General features: G+C 35.9%; 1 protein-coding gene across 1 annotated transcript in view; it reads right to left on the bottom strand.

Annotated features, from left to right (window-relative positions):
- The window catches only part of LOC149569164 (vacuolar protein sorting-associated protein, putative (DUF1162)), a 304,062-nt gene that overhangs the window by 43,093 nt on the left and 235,069 nt on the right, over positions 1-25,900 (bottom strand). Inside the window, exons 39-42 of the mRNA XM_089821926.1 lie at positions 25,450-25,775; positions 24,944-25,321; positions 23,950-24,034; positions 7,731-7,877 (exon numbers count right to left, since the gene is read on the bottom strand). Of these exons, the coding sequence (XP_089678052.1) occupies positions 7,731-7,877; positions 23,950-24,034; positions 24,944-25,321; positions 25,450-25,775 (936 nt within the window). The remainder of the gene's footprint in view (positions 1-7,730; positions 7,878-23,949; positions 24,035-24,943; positions 25,322-25,449; positions 25,776-25,900) is intronic.

Genomic DNA, 25,900 nt, shown 5'->3' with positions numbered 1-25,900 from the left:
GATTCGGTGATCAAAGCAGAGGCAATCATTGACAACAAATAGAGTTATAAATAGATCACCAACAACATGAATAAAATACACAACAAACACAAGCCATTGCACAGGTAACAAACATAGATCACTCAAACACTCCAAGGATATACGTAGGAACTAAGTGGACATTTAGTCTTTTCTAAATACGTCCATTTGGAAGGAAACTACAAGCATCGAAACTAACAAACATTGTCGATAGCAAGTTAGACATCATTAATAGTCAACACAAAAGAAGCACATGTTATACTGTATAGATTGCCACCGTGTGCTCCCGAGATATTGTAATTATCCAGAACACACTAAGAAAGAATCAATCCCAAGATGGTAAGGTGAGTGGAACAACAACAAATCACCACGGGTGAATACACATTGGGGAATAAGGAACAGTAAACATTTGTCAGCCAATAGAGGCATACATATAGGTTAGAGCTCCATCTTTGGAGAATAAAGAGACATTAAGAGTAAGGTAAGATTAAATGCTAAGAGTCAATTCCCTTAGAAATTATACGTAGAGGGAATTCAAGAGTGAATGTCAGGACTCTTCAAAGGGAATCCTAGAGAGAGATTTGTTCAGAATCTCTAAGAGGCAATATATATTGTAGTGGTTAGTCATATGTATATATTAGAGAAGAGACTTGGTAAGAGGTGGGATCTCTACCAAGTAATATTCAAAGATCCTAGAGGCCTTAGGGAAGAAGTTCTCATGTTACGATTGCCTAATTGAGAATTTAATTCTCATTAGAGGGTTAGGTAATTGGAGGGGAGTTCATTCTTAAGGATTAGGAGAGGTTAGTTAAGGGTAGCATGTACGTCTTATCTTTTCTTGAATTTGTCGATATATATATATATATGAATTGACCGGTTGACCGCTTCCTCCACTTGGAATAGGTAGGACGGGAATCACCAACTGGAGCACTACATCGATTCGTTACCACCCAATTCTTATGCATACAAAGATCGAGGGCATGGCTTTGTAATGCCTTTAGAAGATAGTAGGGCAACTGTTGTTTGCTTTGATGTTGGTGGATTGACTGCCCATCAGGAGAATTTATTAGACCTCTTGTATTTGCAAAACATCTTCTGGATAAGCTTCCTGGCCAGGTGGTCTGCCATACTATAGGCTAGTCAGTAGATTATGCCCTACTATTTGGCAAGCCCTATGTGCACGTAATCTTCGAACACAACTTATGAGAGCATGTTACATATACAATCACTTATAGGGCCCCGCCCCTACCATTTTATAGGCAACTAGAATTGGATGAAGGCACCCTTAGGGCTACATGCATCCCCGGTCAGAGAATATAAATCAGGCAGTCTACAGAGCCAGACTAGGAGCCCGTAGGTGGTGCCGCTTTGTGGATCAGGTAGGTACTTAACTGGTAGGGGATCAGGCAATAAAGTTGCCATAGAATTTATAGGGCCACCCTTAAAGAATATTGATTGTTCGGTGCATACCCATCTCCGAGATTGGCCCCTACCCTTATCCCCTACATCTATCAAGATCAGGGAAGGGCCTACTATTTATCAAAGAAACTGCACAACGTCTTCAGACTAATAGTAGGGCCCTCCCCTACCCCTACATTGTAGCAAGAAAACTCTACCAATCTGAGCTTTTGGGGTCCCCGAGCTTTCTTGAGTGGACACCTGGCCGAATGCTTATGTATTCAGATAAGGGTCGCCCCTGAGTCCTATCATTTCCGAAACCTGACGGATATGAATGTGTCACAAATGTTTCATGGCCTTACTCATATTGACTAATCGCCTTGTAGGGTGGGGGGCCTAGTGAGGGATGGATGGGAGGAATAGGGGTCAGGGTAGAACCCTTGATAATAGTAGGGCACTTTAGAATAGGAGGGTGGCCCTATAAATCCTTTGGGGATTCTAGTTCCTACAAGGAAGCAATTCTAATTGCCAAAAAAGATGCGTATTCATGGGGGAACTAGAGTACACCTATAGATTAAGGTGGGTGGGAGATAAGGCATGGATAGGCTGTGGCGAGGGACATGGCATTCCACATCGTCATGCCCCGACCCTGGTGAGCCTATACCCTATAACCTATAAAATAGTAGGGGGGCCTCTCATAGCTGTAAAGCCAGAAGTGGAGTAGTGTCCATTCGATTGGGGGCCCATATCATTCCACATCATATCCTCTCCCACCTGAAGAGGCAATTTGACCCTCCTGCTTGGTGCTACAACCACCTAAGACTATTCCATCTCCTACTAATTGATGACCCTATAGATTGGGATGGTTGGGAGATAAGAAATGGATAGGCAGTGGCAAGGGATGTCGCATTCCACGTCGTCACGCCCCGACCTCGGCGAGCCTATACCCTATAGCCTATAAAATAGTAGGGGGGCCTCTCATAGTTGTAGGGCCAGAAGTGCAGTAGTGTCCATTCGATTGAGGGCTCATCTCATTCCACGTCATACCCTCTCCCACTTAAGAGGTGATTCGACCCTCCTGCCTGGTGCTATAGCCACCTCAGACGATTCCATCTCCTACTGACTGATGACCCGGCCCTACGGGTTGGAGCCCTTGGACTAAGGAGCTACAGTTTTGGAAGAGTGGTTCGCCCTAAGGAGGCAGGTTGTCATGAGGGGCGGAGGAGATCGGCTCACTTCCCTAGTCCCTTCAGACCAAACATCTACTTCAGAACAAACCACTGGACTTGCTTCACGAGGCATGGGGCAAAGCAAGAGGAAACAAAGCTATTATGCCGGCTCTTCATAGTAATGGAAATATTAGAGGCGGGTCGGGCAACTAAATTTGCTACTAGGATACTTATTCAATCCACCGCCATCATGGTCTCGGGGTTATCCAACCAGATAGTAGTCATCTAGGGGGTATTTGTATCATCTGCAGTGCCCTACACCTCAAAAGCAGTATCCCCAAGCTCAGGGGTTGGGATATATCTTGTCGGTATGGCTCCCATAGCCCCCCACCCCACTATTTGAAGGGTAAATGTAAGGGTAAGGGAGGGGGCCACTGCTCTTGACACCCATAGAATTGATAGGGTTGTTCTGTCAATAATGAGACACTGTTTTGCCTAAAAGAGGCCAATTTGGGGTTAAACAAGTATCCGAACAGTTCATTTTAGGGATAATTCAACATAATTTAAGGGGATAATAGGGGTCAATGCCCGTGAAGGCAAATAGTAGGGGCTAGGTGGTGTGCGCAGAATCATAGGGTTCCTAGCTTGTTCAGGAGAATCGATATCTGAACCCATATAGAGCCTTAGAATAGTAGGGGCCCTTTGCATGCACACACCACCCTTTATCATGTTTGTGGGTGGCCCTACAATTCTATAGCTGACGCCTGGGAGGACTTAATAGTTGTGTTATGGGTTGGCCCTAAAATTCTATGGGCATCCCTGCACACATCATTCCCTTTTAAAACCTTCACTAGACCAATCATTCCTTCCCATCCCTCCATCCAGTCAACCCATATATATATATATATATATATATATATATATATATATATATTGTGTGTGTGTTATGCTAACATCTTGTTGCACGTTCCATCATTTATCCTTGAAGCGGATACCGGGGACATTACGTATCTAGACTAATTGAATTTTGTGAAAAAATGCATTTCTAATTAAATTTAGGCAAATTTTGAAGTTTCCAAGCTTTTTGTCAAAAATTGGTTGAGAATTCCCCAAATTTCTTTTTCAAGCCTTGGTGAATTTTTGGCTTTGGCGAGTTTCCCAACTATGTCTCCATTTATTAGAGATGATGCCATGGGGAAAGAGCTAGTGTTCACTAGGAGTCACAAGGTATACAACTATCTAGAAAAGCATTTTTGGTTCATTAAGATCCTTTAAGAGAATGTTTAAGAGTCAAGCTCGGATAGATTCAACATATTCAAAGGATATTGATGCAGAGACTACAACGATAGCTATTGATGATGCATTCATAAAGAGAGTTGCAGAGGATGTCAAAGTAACTTTAAAACATAGATTCAAGACTCAGAGAGCATTTGGCGAGTTTTAATAAAATTCGAAAGTTTTTTTGCTTCGTGACAAAGACCTCTTACTAAGAGTATTTAGTGATACATTTGATAATTGTAGGAAAAGTGTACAAGTTGCCATTTCCTAAAGAGTTCAGTGGGAGGGTGCTCCAAGATATTGTGAATGCAAAGACAATTGTGGAAGATCAAAAGAACTAGAGCCAAAACTTCAAATGCACCATTTTTTTACATGGGTGGGAAAATGGAAGAAAAAATACTCATCAATTTTTGGTGGCTTCAAAAATGAGTTGGTTTTCTTGAAGTCAATTGATGTGTCTAAAAAGATAAAGAATGCAAAGTCTTTGAGCCTATTATTGGAGGAGATTGTCATAGAAGAAGTAAGGAGAGTATGGTTCAACTTGTCACTTACAATGCAACACCGTAAGTGAAAAATAGGAAATACTTCAAGAAAGACATCTATTAGTCCTTTGGACCCCTTGTATAGTTCATTGCCTTGACCTTCTTTAGTAGGACATATGTAAAATTGATTGAGTGAAACCCAATGTAGAAGATGCAAGGAGCATAAAAAACATATTGAAATCATCCTAGGGTTCTCCACTTATTAGAGATAATGCAATGGGGAAAGAGCTAGTATTGATTAGGTGTTACAAGCTGTGCAACTATTTAGAATTGAAAAGCATTTTTGGTTCATTGACATCCTTTAAGAAAATGTTTGTAAGTCAAGCATGGACAGATTCAACACATTCAAAGATGTTGATAAAGAGAGGACTACAAAGATACCTATCAATGATGCATTCGTGAAGAGAGTTGCAGAGGATGTCAAAGTAACTTAAAACAAAGATTGAAGACTCAAAAGTATTTGGTGATTTTTAATAAAAATCACAAGTTTTTTTGCTTCGTGAAAATGACCTCTTAGTAAGAGTATTTAGTGATACATTTGACAATTGTAGGAAAAAGGTACAAGTTTCCATTTCCTAAAGAATTTGGTGGGAGGATGCTCCAAGATATTGCAAATGCAAAGGCAACTGTGGAAGATCAAAAGAACTAGAGACAAGACTTCAAATGCACCATTCTTTTGCATGGGTGGGAAAATGGAAGGAACAACACTCATCAATCTTTGGTGGTTTCAAAAATGAGTTGGTTTTCTTGAAGTCAATTCACGTGTCTAAACAAATAAAGAATGCAAAATCTTTGAGCCTAATATTGGAGGATATTGTCATAGAAGCAGAGAAAGAAAGTATGCTTCAAGTTGTCACTTACAATGCAACACCACAAGTGATAACTAGATAATACTTTAAGAAAGGCATCCATCACTCCTTTGGACCCCTTGTATAGTTCATTGTGTTGTCCTCCTTTTATGGGACATATGCAAAATTGATTGGGTGAAACCCAATGTAAAAGATGCAAGGAGCATAAAAGACATTTAATATCATCCTAGGATTCTCCACTTATTAGAGATAATGCCACGGAGAAAGAGCTAGTGTTGATTAGGTGTCACAAGGTATGCAACTATCTAGAATTGTAAAGAATTTTGGTTCATTGACATCTTTTAAGAAAGTGTCTGTGAGTCAAGCATGGATAGATTCAACATATTCAAAGGATGTTGATGAAGAGAGGAATAGAAAGATAGCTATTGATGATGCATTCATGAAGAGAGTTGCTCAGGATGTCAAAGTAACTTTAAAACATAGATTCAAGACTCAAAGTTTTGGCGAGTTTTAATATATCTCACAAGTTTTTTTGCTTTGAGATTTTTTCATGCAAAAACTTCCAAGTTTTAATAAAGAACTTACCAAGTTTTTGGTGAGTTTTTTAAAAACTTAGCTGCATAAATGAAAAAGGCCCAAATGTGTCAAAAGTTTATCAAAACAAAATTAACACATATAACATCTTGTGTAATTTGGCATTGCTACCCCTCAAACCCATTGGAGTCTCCACTCCCAAACCCCCCCAAATTATTAGGATCTTGTCATATAAGAAATTTGACTACAATGAGCGGATTTAGGAATTGAGACTAGAATCAAGAGCTAAGACAACAAGAAAAACCAATATCACAATATCATTGATCAATGATGAAACATCATACTATTAGTATCAAAGATCCAAATGTGGTTATTATAAAGCCAAGGACGAGGAAGACATAAAATGTTGTAATATGCAATCTATGAATAATGATGAATCGTGATGATGCTCACAGGCAATCATCATAAATTCAGAACAGTATTATAAAAGGATTCCATATGAGGATGCAATTTTGTACTCAATTTCCATCAAAATCAATAAAATCTAATAGAAAACAATTTTTATACTCATTTATGGACTAAATGGATACATCTTGCCATTGAATTTTGTAGAAAGAAGTGTTTCTAATGACATTTAAGCAATTTTTTAAGCTACATTTTTGTAGAGTCCAAGTTTTTCAACTATGCTTCAAACATCAATTTAAGTTTATAAAAAAATCCTTTGTTTCCAGATTTTATAAGTATTTAATTTATTTGTCAAGTGTAAGTTTGTGACCTTAATTTGTTGTGCTTTGGACAAGATGCAGCATTTGGTGAGATTTAACAATTGGTGGATAAGGAGAAAATCCCTATGGCATACATTTAAAAGACCATAAGCAGGGCCAAAGAAGCCATCCAAAACTATTAAGGGAGAATGTGGACAGATTGAATCCCACTTGGGATATCCTTGATTGGAGTTGGAACAATTAACTTCACCACTCCATTCGTGCAATGAGGTTATACCTTAATCCAAGCTTTTTTTCTCCAATAACTTCAACAAACATTAATGGTAGGTTACTAAGTGTCCCTTCAACATGTATTTAAAGGATGACATCTAAGGCTGAGGTAAGAGACCTCACTACTTTAGTGTTGTAGAATTATAGGCAAGATAGAGGAAGCTCTTTTCTTTGACACCAATGCTCCAAAGGTGTGTCACCTAGACACTAAATAAGAAAAACCAAATGCTGGTTCTGGTGTGAAATTGTGTCCAAGTACAGGGTTTCTGCATAAGAATTTTTTGTTCTTGAGTATGATATGTTTGAATTAAAATTTAATTAAGTATACACACACATTTACAAAGAAATTTAGAACTCCCAAACCGTTGTATATTGTAAAAATGTTATGTGATTATTGCTAATAGAAGCTGTCATTCTTTGTAATCTTTTCTTTTTTAAAAGAATAAGATTTCCTCTTTTATTGAAAAATGGGGATAGAGTTGGAGTGATCAACACAGTGATGAGGACAGGAGTTTACCACAATCCAAATATCTCAAAACACTTTATGCAGCTGTAGAACTTAATAATTTGCAAAGTGGAAAGGAGTTGCAATCTTTTACTGTTTACAATTTTTTCTACCTCATGAGGATTTTCATCACATCAATATGCTGTTCATATGTTGAATGTTTGTGTGCTTTCTTTGCATCTGATTTTTCAGAAAATATAAACAAGACTAAACCACATGCAAAATACGCAAGTACGACAAAGAGAAATATTTAAAAAAGGAAACCTAAAACATATTTCTTACTTGAAAGACAATTTGAAATTTTGAATAAAGAGGATGTTTCCAGGAAATGTTTCAGCCATAATAGACAAGGCTTGTTAGTGCAGGTCCTAATCCTAATATATCCTTCATATTCAATATAAAAATGGGTCAACTTTCAACAATACAAACCTTTCTCATGGAACATTTCAGCTCCTTGCAACATATAATTAAGAGAGACCTACCTTGTATACTTCATGCAATAGCTGACGACTGTAATGCCTTAAGACCATGCCTTGAATAGCATCCCAACTAGCTAGTGGATGAGCTAAGGTTAATTCTCGAAAATAGATTGGAGCTCCCTCAACATCCATAAGCGCCATAATACCTCTCTGCAAGATAAAAAGGAAATTATGAAGATTTTTACCATTACATTATAGTTTAGTAATGTAATTACAAAAAAAAAAAAGGCTATAACACACCGCTCAGGAACCCAAGAGAAACAAATTTAGCATGCTATAATGTTTACCAAACTTTTTTTTTAAAGTTTAAACATTATCAAAGTAACAGTGCAGAAGGAATATACACACACACATCAAGTACACATGAAAATACAACACATATTTCATTCCTCATGAGTTCTGTCACGTTGAGTCACATTTAAGAAGTTTATGTTAATTAATTTAAATCTCAAGTACAAGGTTCCTGATCATAAAAAAATAACAAATATGTAATCTCATAAGAAAATACAAAAGTACAACTGATACAATGAAATACATCTAATGATTAGCATCCACTGCACATGTCCTGGGGTATGCAAGAATAGATATAAGTACATCAAAATACACGATAAATGATAACATATATACATCAACTGAATAGAAGTCTCCAAGATAGGAATAAGAATTATAATGGTACAACTGCATCAACAAACATCCAACATCTCAAATGGTAAGAAGTCACTATCTCTCGACCACGTGGTTACCTACTCAGGCTCCCATTCCCACTGTGCAGGGAAGATAATAAATGATTCGCATACAGCTAATCAAACCATAAAACAATCCTAGGCACGGAGTCTTGAAGCCAAATCTATCTCAAGGGTATACAAACTACTAATAAAGAAAAGATAGTCAAAATCAAAAAGGCATTCAATCCAATACCAACATCACTTACCAAGTCAATAGCATAAATCGAGTATCATCAATCAAGAGACAAAATCAACGAGAAATATCCACTGCAAGTCAAAAGCCACATGTCAAAGTATAATAACTATCAATACACCAACTACCATCAATGAAAGTAAATCATCAACAATGAATACATCCGACAAATAAAACACCACCAAAGGCAAATACAAAATCTACAGAGGAGACTCAGGCTACATACTAGGGAGTGTCATCACATGCTCAAACTACTTGAGTTACCCTAGACTATTCTCTCTGGACCCTAGACCATCAATGTGACACAGTGGGAACCATAATACTCTCTCATAAAGACTAGGTAAACTAGTCATACATCTCACTAGGCATCATCCCATTCCCATCCTTAGCCTATACAAGCACTCAAGGCATGGGTGAGGCAATATCTCTAACTTATCATTTTAGTGTGTTTCCCAAATGTTAATTACTAGATTATCACTTATCGCATAACTTACAATAAGTTACCCTGGTACTGACCACTTTGGATCCTGGACCCTTATTGCAAGCTGCTCCCAAAGACATGCACCTAGACTACCTTCCTGAAAACTCACAAATGAAAATTGTGTCCCATACCACAAAAGCAATAAAGATCAAATTCAGTTCCATGATAAGCAACCCAAAAATAACATTGGTTCTCAAAACCCAAGTTCTCATAAATGCTCATCAAAATAAAACTCATAAAATAAATCTCAATTTGAATCATAAAATACATGATGAGATACAGTCAATTAATCATTATAAAAGAAAACTCAAAGACGCCTCTGGCACACATCCTAACTTGGCCAACAAAACAATGGACAAAGTAAACCATCTCGAAAATAAGCATCACAAGACTATAAAGATAATATAAGAAAACGCATAGTTTTTAAGCCATATGACTTAATTTCATTGTTTGCAATGTTTAGATTGAGACACAATGATGTTTTTAGCAATAAAGTAAGAATGTACATGTTTACATAAATTGTTTAGTTAATATACTTATTTAAATGAATTTACATAAATTGTTTAGTTAATATACTTATTTAAATGAATTGACACTTTGTTTGGTTCAATAACCTTATTTGGACCTGACTAGGATATCCAAATGGATTTGTTATAAAACCTTTGAGTCCTGTAGTAGGGGTGGTTCACGAACACCCCAAATCCCCAACATGGTTCAAAACCGTCAACTTAGTTCAAAAACCATCAAAATCCCAAAAACAGAGACTGAGGCATTTCAATAAGCCATGGAAGACAATTTGCCAATTTGGATTTAAAATACATGGAAGTAATCATAATATTCTACATAAAGTGGATACTATTAAAGATGGCCACACTGATTATGAAGAGATCACAATAATAAGGAGAATTGGCGCAGACTGAAGAAAAGCTTCATATCAGTATTTGTGGGAAAGATACAGTAATCTAAGTATCAGAGTGATGGAGGGATAGACCAAAATGGTCAACCTTGTGGAAGTTTGTGGTTTGAGAATGTGATCATTGTCAAGGAAAATAGGATCAATTGTAACACCTTTATTTTTTAAAATTTATATGCTTGATCCACAGAATTTATCTCACAAAAGATCTTCTTGATGATATGACTAACTTATTTCCTTATGCAGATTTGCACAGGTATATGTCCAGCCAACCTGTAAGTATACTTTGAATTTGCTTGAATGCAAAGTGTTTATATGTAAATCAGATCTCTGCAACTTTGAACTAATACTGATTGTAATTATGTATTTTCCTAGTGCTTCATCAATCTGAAATTAATACACACCCAAAGCAAAATGTCTCATATAGAGAAATGACTCTATGTGGCCCAAGGCCACGTAGGATCATGTCTCTATATGAGACATGCCTTGTCATTACGAAGGGCAATTTCATAACAAATAACATGCCAATAATGACAGTGACTAAACAATATTAAATCTTGCCAATACAATGATGATCGCTATTGTAATCTTCATATTATCTAATATGATACCTGATCTGGGTAGTATAATGGAGATATAATAATTGGATAAAAAATGACATGTAACCAGTCATATGATAATTGTTGCATAATGACCATTGATTTAATAAGGTCAATATAATTATGAATAGTAATTTATGTTGATCAATAATCATTAAATAGAATTGTCCTAATATAGTATGTATATATGTATGTATGTATGTATGCATGTAAGTTTGTGTGTGTGTGTGTGTGTGTGTGTGTGTGTGTGTGTGTATTTATATATATATTTGAATGATTTAATGATTATTGGTCAGTGATAATGTCCAACTGACGAACATATTAATGTGATCAAACTAATCTGACCAAAGCTACAACATTAACACTCCCTCTTAGTTAGGGAGGATACTTTGAATGATCAACAAATCATCTGAATATGATATATAGTATAGCAACACATATCCATCATTTAGAGGATAGTTTGAATGATCAACGAATCATCTCAATATCATATATAGTAATGCAACATATATCCATCATTTAGAGGGCAGTTTGAATGATCAATAAATCATCTCAATATGATATATAGCATAGCAACATATATCCATCATTTAGATGTCACCTTATGGTATCATCAAAGTATGGTACATCCAAGAATATCAACAATAGGATATTTACCATACTTATATTTTCTTTGGTATGTGCACTAGCATCAAGTCTCATGATGCCTACCAAGGAAAATATATGCACATGGTGTCTCCAATACTACATCTCATAGTATACACCATGCCATATCTCAATAATGTAACTACATAACTTACATTTGAAACATGTACTATCATGATCTACATAGACATACACCAAATGATCTCCATCATTATAGCAGGTTATACTATTGTCATGATCATCACCTTACAATAGTAACCACAATCAAACATCATTGAGAAACCGTCACCTTTCAAGATGTTTCTACATAATCATGTAGTAACTCACATGATAAAAACAATATACAAATATATCTTTTAATTAAACCTTAACTGAGACTTGACCTCAGAAAATATAATTATACTTTAACTATACCAAGTTTATCTTCGAAGTAATCCACTTTTAATTTTGAGAGGGGCTTGGTAAGAATGTCAACAGTTTGCTCATCTGTGCTAATATATCTCAGTTGTATGACATTTCTTTCCACCTTATTCTTGATATAATGGTAAGGTATCTCAATATGTTTTGATCTATTATGAAATAGTGGATTTATTGAAAGTTTTATACAACTCTGAATATGACAATGTATAACACTGGGGTCCATGGATGTCCAAACAATCCTACTAGTCATTTCCTCCAGCATAATACTTGTTGAACTTCCATGGATGCTGCAATGTACTCGCCTTCCATAGAACTTTGTGCAACCGAAGATTGCTTTCTGCTGAACTAGGATACCATGGCTGAGGCTAAGTTGAAACAACACCCTAAGGTACTTTTGCAATCAACAACACTTTCAGCCCAATTGGAGCCTGAATAACCATGTAAACGTATATCAACATTATAATATTTTAATCCAAGTCCAATAGTTTCACGTAGATACATCATGATATGTTTTGCTGCTACAAGATGTATTTTCTTAGGTTCACACATGAACTGACTCAGAGCGTTTGTAGCATAACAAATGTCTAGCTTGGTATTCACCAAATACATTAATGAATGAATTATCTAATGATAGAGAGTAGGATCAGCTAATCCTGACTCAGAGGTTGCATTTTTTAACTTATGTAGATTTGTTTCCATAGGCACAGACATAGGTTTGCAGTCCATCGTTCCAAATCTCTTTAGAATATCAATAGTCTATTTACCTTGATTTAAAATGATACAATTTTCGTCTTGCCATACTTTAGTCCCAAGAAGTAATGCATGAGACCTACATCCTTCATATTAACTCAAAAGAAAGATCTAGTTTGCATTTCATAATGAGATGATCTTCACCTATGATTAGTAAATCATCAACATAAAGAACAAGGATTAACATATCATCATTTGTTGAGTTAAAGTAGAGGTTAGGATCTTCTTCATTTTTGGAGAATTGCAACTTGGTGATATAACTACCTATCTTTCCATACTCAGCTCTACGAGCTTGTTTGAGGCCACAGAGACCCTTCTAAAATCTGCAAACATGAGAAGTGCTATCATGAATAATAAACCCTTCACGTTCCTCTAGATATACTTCCTCTTCTATAATACCATTCAAAAATGTAGTCTTTACATTCCTCTAATGTATCTTCCATCCTTTTGAGGTGGTGATTATGGTCCTTACTGAAGTATACCTAGTAACCAAGGCATGTTTTTCTTTGTAATCAATTCCTATCTTTTAGGAGAAGCCTCTAGCAACAAATCTAGCTTTGTAATTTAAAAAATTTCAATGCTTCCTTCTACTATGTGTTTGGATTTTAAATAGCCATTTGGATGAGACAACTCATTTTCCTTTAGGCTTGCGTACAATGTCCCAGACATCATTCCTCGGAATGGATTGATATTCTTCAATATGGCATCCTTACAAGCTTGGTGTTTAAGCGCTTCTTCAACATTTGGAGGTTATGACTTAATAAGTTCACTCGTAAGAGCGACATAGTTTGAGTGGCCTCTTTGCTTCTCGCTTTCTTTAAATGTGCCCTTAGGTGCAGCATAATTTTCTGCTTCTTCAAGAACTTTCCTTGCCTAGAGTGGTCTATTTCTATTATTAGTAGGTTAAGGAGTTTCAAGATTAGAATTCATATGTTCATTATTTTCTACAAGTATCTCCCTTTGAAGTTCAATGTCAGGATCCTCCTCCATTTCTTGACGTAACTCATCGTCTATCTCACTAATGTTTTTAGATGTGTTGACACTATGCCCTCTTCAAAAGTTACGTATCTGCTTAGTTTATTTATTTCCTGACAGAGAAAATGTATCTTATAATCTTTGGATGATTCACTGTGTCCTACAAATATCCCTTTATCTATTGATGGGTCTAGTTTTGATCTTTTCTACTTAGGAATGTGAATATAGACTAGATAACCAAATATTCGTAAGTGACTTAAGTCAGGCTTGTTTCTAGTAAAAGCTTCTTTAGGAGTTATGTTGTCAAGACTAGAGTGAGGACATATGTTTGAATGTAAACTACAGCGTTAGAGGCTTCTTCCAGAATGAGGTATGAAGGTTATGATCATGCAACATAGCTTTAGCAACTTTTACTACGGTCTTGTTCTTCCTTTATGCTACCCCATTTTGTTGAGGGTTATATTGAACACTATACACCCTCTTAATCCCATTAGTATTAGAAAATTCTTTAAAGTTTTTGGAGATACATTCTACCCTATTATCTGACGTTTGAGTTTTGATTCTTTTCCCAGTCATATTTTCAACTAAGGCCTTAAATTCTTTGAAGTTTGCTAGTACTTCATTTGACTCTTTAACTTTTAGAAAATAAATCTAAGTCTTCCTGATGTAGTCATAAACAAAATAACATAGTACAAAAATCCTCCCGAGGAGGGTACTATCATTGGTTCACATTAATCAATGACAATAAGTGGAAAGAAATTTTTTGAATTTGTGTTCACTACAATGAAAGGTCCCTTTAGAATTCTTACCTAATGCACAACCCTTACATATTCCATCCTCTTCAAGATTTAATTTAAGTAGTATTGTAACAAGTTTTTCTATGGAAGGTGTGGCATGAAAGTGAAGATGTCCTAGCCTTCTATGCCATATTTCATTTGTAGTAGAAACATCATGGGTCAAAGCTTGGTTTTGAATATTGCATAATTTAAACAAACATCTATCATGAACTCCTATTGTGTATGCATAATTGATGTTAGAGTTCTTAGGCCAGGTAAGGCCTTCCCCATCCAAGAAGGTGATATGATACCCTTTGTCTTCTCGGGTTACAATGGGTACTAGGTTTATTTTGATTCATGGCACAAATAGCACTCTTGCTAGTTGTAGAGAAACTTTGGCTTTTAATTGGATTATGCAGGTCCCAATTCCTTTCAGTGGGTGTTTGGAGTTATCTCCAATCATAACTTCTTTATATGAATTATTTTCAAGGCTATCTGGTTGTTCTTTGAATCTGGTTATATGACTGAATGCTCCACTGTCTATGACCCAAGTGTTTCTACTGGTCAATAATTCACTTGATAATGTTGGATAGAATGCCATTCATTCTGTGTCCTTGATATCTACTATTGAGGCTTGATTCTTGAGTCTTTCTGGGCATTTTATTGCGACATGTCCATGCTTGTCACATCTATAGCATTGTACCTTAGACATATCCTTCTTTCTTTTGAATGAGTGTTTATTGTTGTTTTTCCCCTTTTCATTTGAAGTTTTCTTTCTTCCCATTCTTATGTGAGTTTGTGTTTTATACTTGAATCTTTTCACTAGATTCATTTATTAAGATTCCTCTAGTGATTAGTCTTGACTCTTCTTGAATACAATAAGTTTTCAATTGATCGAATGTTGGAGGTTTAGATTAGGCACTTATACCTTGTACAAACAATTCTTGGGATGTGGAAAGTCCTTTTAGAACCAACATTGTCAATTCTTTGTTGTCAATTATCTGTCCAATTGTACATAATTGGTCCCTCAGTTCAATAATTCTTACGAAGATGTAATAGTTTGACCCTTATTCATCTTTATATGGTGAAGTTTTTGCTTTAGTGCAAGGGCTCAACTAGTATTGTTTAACTCATACATGTTGCCTAAGAAGGTAAACATGGGACAAGCAGTGCCCAATTTTGATATAACAAAAACCATATGATTCTTTATGGAGTCCACTAGGATCTAAATGGCTTTATTATTATTCTTTTTCCATGGAGTTCTTTCAATTTCGTCATTTGGCATAGGTCATTATTCGTAATGTCCCCATTTTTAGCGGGTTCCTGGAATTTGGTTGGCCAGTTCATCATCGCAAGCCTCATGAGCTAACACTGGGATTTGAGGGTCTTATTTGTGGGGCTATTGGCCTTCTCACAACCTATGGTGATTTTTGGCTTTGTTTTGATAAACTACTATTTATAGTAAGTCAATTGTTGGTTCCGATGAGCTCAGTTGTGTTAGAGGAGTTGATTGATGCTCTCAATTTTCATTTCAGGCTTCTAGTTTGGGCTCCAAGAATTTTGGAGTGTCTATTTATAGTAAGTTACCCTGTCTGGTTCATTCACCGCCTTTCTTCATCAAGATCACTTCGGTGCTGTCATATTTCGATTCTGATGCTTCTTCAATCATTTTCGTAATACGAGTGAATTATTATTATTCATCTAAATATGCTAAGGTTTCTATTTTTGCTGCTATTGTACTTTAGCTACCTTAGTGTCAAAGCTCGTTGGAATCAGGTTTAAAGTTTAAAAACTTGGGCACAAGAAATAGTGGCCTTGTGTAAGATAATGTTATGATACATTTGAAAAGGTTGTTTTTGGGAGCCAAAAGAAATTAATAAATTATATTGTTATGGCACGGTATAAGATGATGTTATGTTGAGGAAGCCTCTTAAGTGAAGTTGCATTTGGGAAACTTTGTGCCAATAGGGGTTATCAATATGAGCATATTTTGATGGAAAAGCATCCAATTGTTTATTGCTTTTTATTTATCTGTTAAGAAGGTTTTTGAGTTAATGAATTTCAATCCGTTGCTAAAGTATAGTAGTTTTCTGCTGAGGGTTTGATTCTTGTGCCTCCTCTTACTGTATCTTTTGCGGCTGAGGAACGTATTGATTACTGAGGAATTCAGAATCTACCGTTGAGGTATAGGAGGTTAATTTACGGAGTAAGTAGGAAGAAGACGTTGAGTAAGTAGGGAATTTAGTTACAAATGTCCTTCTGAGAGGAAGAGGTTTGATCCTATCTTAGATAAAAAGAATATGGACATGCTGCGCATTGAATTCTAGGCAGCATGTTACAAATTTATTGCTGATGCTTCTAGCTGAAGTTATACGCAGGTGTTTGTGTGATTTTCCTATCAATACAACACCAAGTTTGGAGAGCATCTCTGTTGTGGGCTTGGATGCCCAAATCAGGCCTGATACTCTACACATTCAACCTGTAGTTGATCAAATGCAGCATCAGCAAGCTGGGACCATAGTCGCTAGCTGGAGATTCATAATTATAATCAAAATTGACAATTACCAAGGCTGCTGAAGATTGCAACCAGGCCTGCATGCCATTGGAGCTGGGAGTTACAAGTTCCATAAATTTTGTTGATTCTTATCTTATCTTATGTAGAAGTCTTTGAAATTTATATAATACATTTTCAATTAAATCTTATTTCAGAATTGCCTTATCTGCTGCAGACAGGATGACTTATATACCAGGTTCTCTTGATATATTGATAAGCATGATAAGGATAGATAAATAAAGTTTCAGCGTTGAAATTCATTGGAAACTTAGTAGTTGCATAGTTATCATCCCATTATTGATTTCGGTATTTATATCTGTCAAAAGATTTAATGCATATGTTTCAAACACAAAGGCAATTAAATACAGAATCCCAAACACTTGATCATAACCCTCAGTATTATTAGTTTGAGCCAACTTGGACATATTACGGTGGTATTAGAGTGGCTTCCTGCCATCTCGTAGATTAGGGAACATTCATTATTTCAGATCTTCTGTTGTATTTGGAGTGACCGGCACTCTTGCATTTTCCAGTTATGGGCAGACAAAGAACCAATAGTAATGTGCATTGGAGAAGTGTGGAAGATAGTGGAAAAATAAATGCTTTGAGGGACGGTATGGAAAGACCTAAGCTTCATTAGCAGAGCTTCACGGCAAGACTGTTGGATCCAAAGACGGTTGATAGGACAGCAAGGTATATAGTTTCCACTTTTAGTAGAATGACACCGAGGATCTAGGGAAGAATTCTTGAGTTCTCTCTGATTGGCATTCAGGAGGCAGATGTACCTGTGTTCAGTACAACATCCACTAATCTTATCTGTAGTTCTAATGATGGGCATTCCACAAGGAGACATGTAGGTGTGTCAGTGCCATTGGTGGACAACAGCACTGAGCTTCAGCAAGTTGAGGATTCCAGAGCTGTTGCTACTATTAGTGTAGAGGCAGTTGATGCAGTTGTTACGACTGATTGTTCAAACTCTCTTGAGGATGGGATTGTTATTGGAGAATTATATGTAACAATGAGCTTTGACACTAAGGTAGCTAAAGTACTATGAGGAGTCAGCCGATGTTGGTTAATGCTTTAGTACTATTGATTCACAACTTGGCCTAGAGTTATGTGTGCAGAGTCAAGTGACAACAGTTGAGACTCTATCAAGTGATGGGGATACTGATAATGTGGACACCTTTGATGATCCATTTTGGGATGCTATGTGTTGTTGTGGATCTGATTTACCTTGTCAGATAATAAGTGACGACTCCAAGGAAGTTTTGGTGGGTCCCACGACCAGGATTTATCGGAACTTTCTATTGAGGAGGAAGAACAGCCATGCAAGGAGATTGATATAACTAGAGCTTCCACTTCATTGGATGAGGAATTGGAAAAAGTATCAAGTAGTTGTATCTTGGTTGCATATGTGTGCGAGGAAAGGAGCGCATAGAAGGTGACCGATCTTGTGGTTAGCAGTTCTAATTCAATTTCCTATCACAGTGCAGTTAGTGAGGCAGAGAGCTTGCATAGGTGGTAGCGATTATAAAGGCATCATGTAGCTAGTCAGCTAAGGGTGAGTAATGGTGACATCTAGCTCTTGAGAATTATGATGTTATTTGTCAGATGTTGGTCACATTTGGTTGAGAGTCTCCTATGTTAGATGAGCACAATGATAGTAGATTTTCCCTAGCAAAGGTTCATGCGTTTCAAGAGGTTGTCAAGATCTTGAAGCATAATTATTCGCAGTTAGTTGCTGATAGGGATTACATTTTAGAGTGGGGTAACACCTGTTATGAAGCATTGTTAGGGAAAGAGGAGGAGGTGGTTGAGCTCACCCAATGGATTGAGGTGACTATGGACTCTCTTTAGTGTACTCAATTGGCTCTTCAAGAGGCATAGTCATAGTTGGATGAGGTTACCATGGAGTTGGAGCAGGTACAGTAGACACCAACCCCAAACCCAAAGCCTGTTATGCTACGTATTGTGGTTGGTGGTGAATTTGCTTCTACAGTTGGGGATGAGCGATGTGATCATGTGGCAATCACATCTGTCCAAGATATGGATGCAGTAGGTATGGAACAAGTGAGAGCATCAGTGGAGGGTTGTTATGCAATTCTTGTTATGCCATGTTTTTAGAGGGATTAGTTGTGGATAGCGGGGCAATAGGTTAATGCTTCTATATATAATTTCTACTACACTAAGTCATTCGTGGAGTATTTATTTGAGAGTTTAGATTTGTGGGAGGATTCATACAGAGTGTCTGAGGGTACTCTCATCCGGGGCTCTCATGCCATTTGAAGGTTGGTGGGAAAGATTGTAGAGACTTTGTCTACGATGCTTCCCCACAAGGATCTTCGAGTCGGATTTGCTGAGAAAGTTTCCCAAGATCTTGCCTAACCAATAGTTCAAAGTAAAACATTAAAGCCATCTCTTCATTCCCAGTTTGTAATTGATGAGTCACTGACATATATTGGGGCTTTCTTGTAATGTCCCCTTTCAAGACATTGGATAATTTCCTCTTGAAATGTATAAATTTTGATAATAATTCCTATGATGATTACTTCAACCTTTGATATACCATATATATAACAATATTTTATAGAGGTGCATCTATTCATTAATATTAATTATATATGATTATATATTAATAATATATATTAATATCAATTATATATGATTATGTATTATATATTATTATATGAATTATTTATTATTATATATTATATATGAATCACTTTAATTATTTATAATAATATTATTTTAATATAGGCATAATGTCATACACTATAGCACATAAAATAGTAGACATATATATGTATATGTAATATATATATATATATATATATATATATATATATATATATATATATATATATATATATATATATATCATGGCAATTAAATATCTAATTATATACATAGATCTATAATAATATTCATTTATGCATGTGTGTGTGTGTGTGTGTGTGCGCGTAATTAATATTTATAATTATATAATATATAACAATTTATATTTGTATCTTAGTATAACTATAATATTTTATATAAATTATTGATTATTAATATTATAGTCTTTATATATTATTAGTTAATTTATATGCCAAAATGGGGATATCACATTTCTACAAGCATTACACAGTAAGGAGTGCTCTTCATTTCATATTTGACCTACAAATAGAGGATTTGGTTTCATGTCAATGTGGGTTGGTTCTAGTTTCATACCATCCATTATGGATAGGTTAGCAATGTTTCTTGCAGATGGGATAAACAACTGCAAGTTAGATCACTTGCAGTATCAACAGACCCAAGACGGTTTAGTCGAGGTTGGAGTTGGTGGTAGTGTTTCAGTTGCCAATGGTTGTTACCATCATCCCAAAGTAGTTGGGTGTGTCAATTGGATGGGGACTCACATGTTGACAGAGTTGGTGTTTCAGTTGGGATGAGTTTCGATGAGTTGTTACCTCCAGTCAGTTTTCAGATGATTAATTTATTGATATCCATTATTTGGGTATTTGTGCTTCAGGAACTAGTTGTATGAGATCGTTATATTGCACAGTTTCACCCTTGGGATATAGGTGGACTGTGGTGTACATTTTTGCTTTGGGATTGCTTGGGAACAACCAATCTTAAGAAGGGAGGCTTGTAACGTCCCCATTTTTAGCAAGTTCTTGTAGTTGACTTGGTCGGTTTATCAACATGACCCTCCTGAGCTAAAAGTGGGATTTGAGGGTCTAAGTTGTGGTATTGTAGGCTTCCCAGCAACTTATGGTAAGTTTTGGCTTAGTTTTGAGGAGCTTACTATTTATAGTAAACTAACAATTGGTTTCGATGAGCTCAGTTGAGTTGGCGAAGTTAAGTGATGCTCTCAATTTTATTTCAAACTTCTAGTTTGGGCTCCAAGAATCTTGGAGGGAGCATCTATTTAAAGTAAGTCACCCCATCCGGTTCATTCATCATCTTTCTTCATCAAGATCAATCTGGTGTCATCATATTTTAACTCTGATGCTTCTTCAATCATTTTCGCAGGACGAGTGAATTATTATTATTCATCTAACTATGTTGAGGTTGCTTTTTTTGCTACTATTGTATTTGGCTACCTTAGTGCCATAGCTGGTTGCAACCGCGATGGAAATTTTTAAATCTTGGACAGACGATGGCCTTGTGTTTGATAATGTTATGATATGGTTGAAAAGGTTGTTTTTGGGAGCCAAAGGAAATTAATAAATTATATTATTATGGCACACTCTAAAATGATGCTGTGCTGAGAAAGCTTCTTAAGTGAAGTTGCATTTAGGAAGATTTGTGCCAATGGGTGTTATAAATATGAACTCATTTTGATGGAAAAACATCCAATTGTTTATAGCTTTTTATTTGTTTCTTGAGAGGGTTTCTGAGTTTATGAATTTCAATCAATTGCAGAAGTATAGTGGTTTTGAGCTGAGGGTTTGATTATGGTGCCTCCTCTTACTGTATCTTTTGTGGTTGAGGAGCAAATTGACTATTGAAGAATTTGGAATCTACTGCTGAGGTGTAGTAGGTTAATATACAGAGTTGATTAAGTCTGAAATACTGAGTCTTCTTCCTGTATGTGCTTTTGCTAAGAAGACATTGAGGGTGTGGGGGATTTAGTTACAAATATCCTGCTAAAAGGAAGAGGTTTGATCCTATCCTAGATAAACAGAATCTGGACATGCTGCGCGTTGAATTCTGGGCAGCCTGTTACACATTTATTGCTGATGTTTCTACCTGAAGTTAGATGCAGGTGTTTGTCTGATTTTCCTATCAATACAATGCCAAGTTTGGTGTGCATCTCTGCTGTGGGTTTGGACGCCCAAATCAGGCCCAATACTCTGCACATTCAGCCTGTAGTTGAGCAAACACAGCATCAACAAGATGAGACCATAGATGCTAGCTGGAGATTCATAAATATAATCATATTTGGCAATTACCAAGGCTGCTGAAGATTGCAATCAGGCCTGCATGTGACTGGAGCTGGGAGTTACAGGTTCCATATATTTGTTGATTCTTATGTAGAAGTCTTTGAAATTTATGTAATAAATTTTCAAAGAAGTCTTATTTTAGAATTGCCATATCTGCTGCAAACACGGTCACTTATATACAAGGTTCTCTCGATATCATTGTAAGAGTGATAAGGATAGATAAATTAAGTTTCAGCGATGAAATTCATTAAGAATTTGGTGGTTGCATAGTTATCATTCCATTATTCATTTCAGTATTCTATCTGTTGGAAGATTTGATACAGATGTTTCAAACACAAAGGCAATTAAACACAAAATTCCAAACACTTGATCATAACATTCAGAATTATTAGTTTGAGACAGCTTGGGCTCATTACATTATTTTCCATATATGAGTCTAATTCTAGTTCTCTCTAGTGTCATCGTTAATCTGAGTTTCCATTAGACAAAATTTGTTGCACCCCGGAGTCTATCTTCAAATCTAGTTCCATTCACCATGATTGCTAATTAAATACAAATTCTTTATAATGATGTTTTTAGGTTTTCTAAGGTTGTATATGCTCTTGGTATTATTTCCAACTAGGCTCTAATACCATGTTAACGGAAGTAGGATCAATTGTAATACATTTTTAAAAAATTTATATGCCTTATCTACAAAATGTTATCTCACAAAAGATCTTACTTGATGATATGACTAAATTATTTCCTTATGCAGATTTACACAAGTATATGTGGTAGCCAACCTGTAAGTACACTTTGAATTTGCTTGAATAGAAAGTGTTTATATGTAAATCAGATCTCTTTAACTTTGTACTAATACTGATTGGAACTATGTGTTTTCAAAGTGTTTCATCACTCTGATATTAAAACATGCCCAAAGAGACATGTCTCATATCATTTCTCTATATGAGGCATGCCCTGTCATTATGAATGGCTGTTTCATAATAGCATGCCAATAATAACAGCAACTAAGCAATATTAAATCTTGCCGATACAATGGTGATCACTGTTGTAATCTTCATATAATATAATTTGATACCCAATCTGGATAATCGATGTTGTAATGCATTTGTTCTGCATATTATAATACCCAATCTAGGTACTATAATGGAAATATGATAATTAGATTGATAATAACAAGTAATCGGTCATATGATAGTTGTTGCACAGTGATCATTCATTTAATAAGGTCGATATAGCTATGATCAGTAATTTGCATTGCTTAGTAATATAATTAAATAGAATTTCAGTTTCCCCAATATAATATGTGTGTGTGTGTGTGCGCACGCGTGTGTGTATGTATATGTTTTATATGTATGAATGATTTAATGATTATTAATCAGTGATAATGTCCAACTGATGAACATAATAATTTGATCAAACCAATCTGACCAAAGCTACAACATTAATAACCATGCACATCATATGGTCAAGAAAATTTCAAAATTAGTACCCTGGTTTAAAGGAAGTATAAAGGTAGCTCAGATAGCCTGATTTACCAAGGGAGACGTGTTCTAGGGCTGCTTGATGAAGTCTATAAGGACTCACAGATGCTGGCAGATGTATTTGTCGACTATGATTGTGATTTAGTGCAATCAACTGATTTGAGTGTATGATAAATGTTGTCAAAGATTGAAGGTTTGTTGCATGAAATGCTTTGAACAACCAAGGAGGCAAATTCAAAGTCAGTTTGGAAGGCGCTTATCATGGACAAAAGTGATTATCAAACTCATTGTAAGGACCCCATTTTCAATGCTAGGACAATTATTCCACTGTTTTAAGAAAGTGATGGAAGATAAATATAGATTCCCTCCAAGGAGATCAACCCTCACATTTATGGGAGCGATCTCAAATTGAGGAGAAAAAATTGGAAGTGTGGAAACACAGGTTCTGAAAGTGTTTAACCAAGTGAGTCCCCATGATGTCAACCTTATCAACAAACTCAAAAAAAAAATTCATATTGTGTGGCCTTTATATATTGATTGGAACAGGTTCTCTCCTAATTTGATTCTCTAGGTACTCATTTACCTGTTCATTTTCACTTGAATTTGACTTCTTTGCAGCTTGTAAATTTTAATTAAAATTTTAGCGAGTGTATTTTAATTTTGAATTTTTCTCCTGCCTGCAAAAATAATCCTCAATATACATGTAGATACTAGATACACGAAGTGTTGAAAGAAGATATAAAAACATACCAGTAACAAAAACATATGGGCATTCTAACCTGTAATGTTGTGCTGTTGATCCAGATCAAAGACTGTGCTGCTGCACTACGATCATCTTTGGGCAACCAAGGACTGCTGGAAAAGCTGATGACAAGGACAAAATAATTATATACAAGGAAAACTGATTATTGTACCACATCCCCAACACTAACTCCAACCAAGCAGAATGAATTATAGCTTTGTCTGATTGATAGAAGGAAACCTTTAACACAGTTTTGAATTAAAAAAAGCGCAGGAAGCATGATTATCTTTTCACTGAATCCACTTTTAGGGAGAATGGGCAAGCCCAGGAACATGAAAAAGGGATGCCTAGAACCCAAAATCCCTAGACAAAAGGGAACTACTGAGAGCTGTGCAAAATGTTAAAAAATAAAACAACTAAAAAATGGATTTTTGAAAAAAAGATCAATAGAAAATTTGAACTAAAGGTTGTTTTTCTCACTAACAGTAGCAACCAGTGTCAAATCAAAATATGTTTATACTACGTACAACATCATAAAGGCAAATAAATTTAAAACCTTATAAAGTTACTTGTACTAATCACACAGAGACACGTCGTTAAATCATCTATATGAACGTAGGCTCAAAGAGGTAGGGCTTGATATACTGCCTCTAAATAGCCAAGAAGGGGTTGTGGCCTCATCAATCTCATCACCATAACTATGGTCAGTCTCAAAGGTTCATTAGATGAAGACCCTTTTTTCATTTAATTTTTTTTCTTCAATTACTCTTGAAATTTTATGTCTATGTGGGGCACTTAAAGGAGAATGAGTCCCCAAGATAAACAAGTAGGATGATTAAGCAGGAATTTCCATGGGTGATCCCTTTCAAAGGCTAGTTCAAAGATGTCCTAGTTGTTCATCTTGGGTGCATATCTTGGGAAATGAGGACTGAGATCACCCTGCCAGCATGGAGTTCTATAATATGTTGGAGGTGCAAACGGATACTGCTGAACATTCTTTTCTCAACAAATTAAAATAATTCCCAACATACCTTACAGTTAGCTTGATAGGTGCAACATGAAAATTTTCAATATATATCTTCCTTCTCCTCCTTGCTAAGAGAGAAATTTTGTGCCAAGGAGCACCAATTGGCTTTATGGCAACAGGAGATGACCAGCTTCTGTAACTCTCCATGATTTTCATAACCTTTAAGAAATGCAGTTGAGTTGAGTAAGGGTTCTTAACAAATTCAACAATCTGAGGATCAACAAAATGACCCTTAACTTGATTCATGCTATATTTTACTGGCCACATATCAAAGTTTTGTGCCTGGGCAGTTCCCCTCCAAAATCTCCAAGTCACACTTTTTATGAAGTCCACCAAGCGAAAAATCATCTGGTCTTCAAATTCAAGACGTAAAGGTGCTAATCTGAAAATATTTTTATTTTTAACTCAGGTTAGAAACTCTATAATTTCTATGTATAAGCTAAATGCAACAACGATTATCCCCAGAGAAGAGTAATCAAATAATCAATACCCTAATACACATTATTTTACCTTACAGTAACACACTCAAAACAATTTACAGAGGTTGCCATGTGGTGCCACTTTACTGCACCAAAGTAGAATGCAGGCTCATGTGAAAGTTCATATATGTAGTTTACGCCTTCTTCAACCATAGAATCAAGACTATTTTCTCTACTTTTCCCTTGGGTTACAAAAGCTCCACTAGATGTGTTGTCCATAGAAACCATTACAGGGTATATGGGATGGGGAAGCTGGTTATCAATTTGAAATGATTCTATTTGAAAAAAGAACTTCTGTTGTTGCAAGCCCTGCAATATTTTGATCTTGATTCCTCTAGCACAAGCAAATGCTAGCTCCTACAAAGAAATAATTGACAGGAAAGGAATCAGGAAAAAGCATAAGTAATGATTTTACAAGAATATAAAAAAATTGTTTAAGAGACATACTCACTACTTAATAAGATTTGCTTTAGGTTAGCTAC

This window comes from Cupressus sempervirens, chromosome 3, assembly GCF_028749045.1.
Source record: "Cupressus sempervirens isolate cs-2001-9-10 chromosome 3, ASM2874904v1, whole genome shotgun sequence".
In the NCBI taxonomy this organism is placed as follows: Eukaryota; Viridiplantae; Streptophyta; class Pinopsida; order Cupressales; family Cupressaceae; genus Cupressus; species Cupressus sempervirens.
Note: the sequence above shows the minus strand (reverse complement) of the source record. Positions and strands in the feature narration are given on the sequence as shown.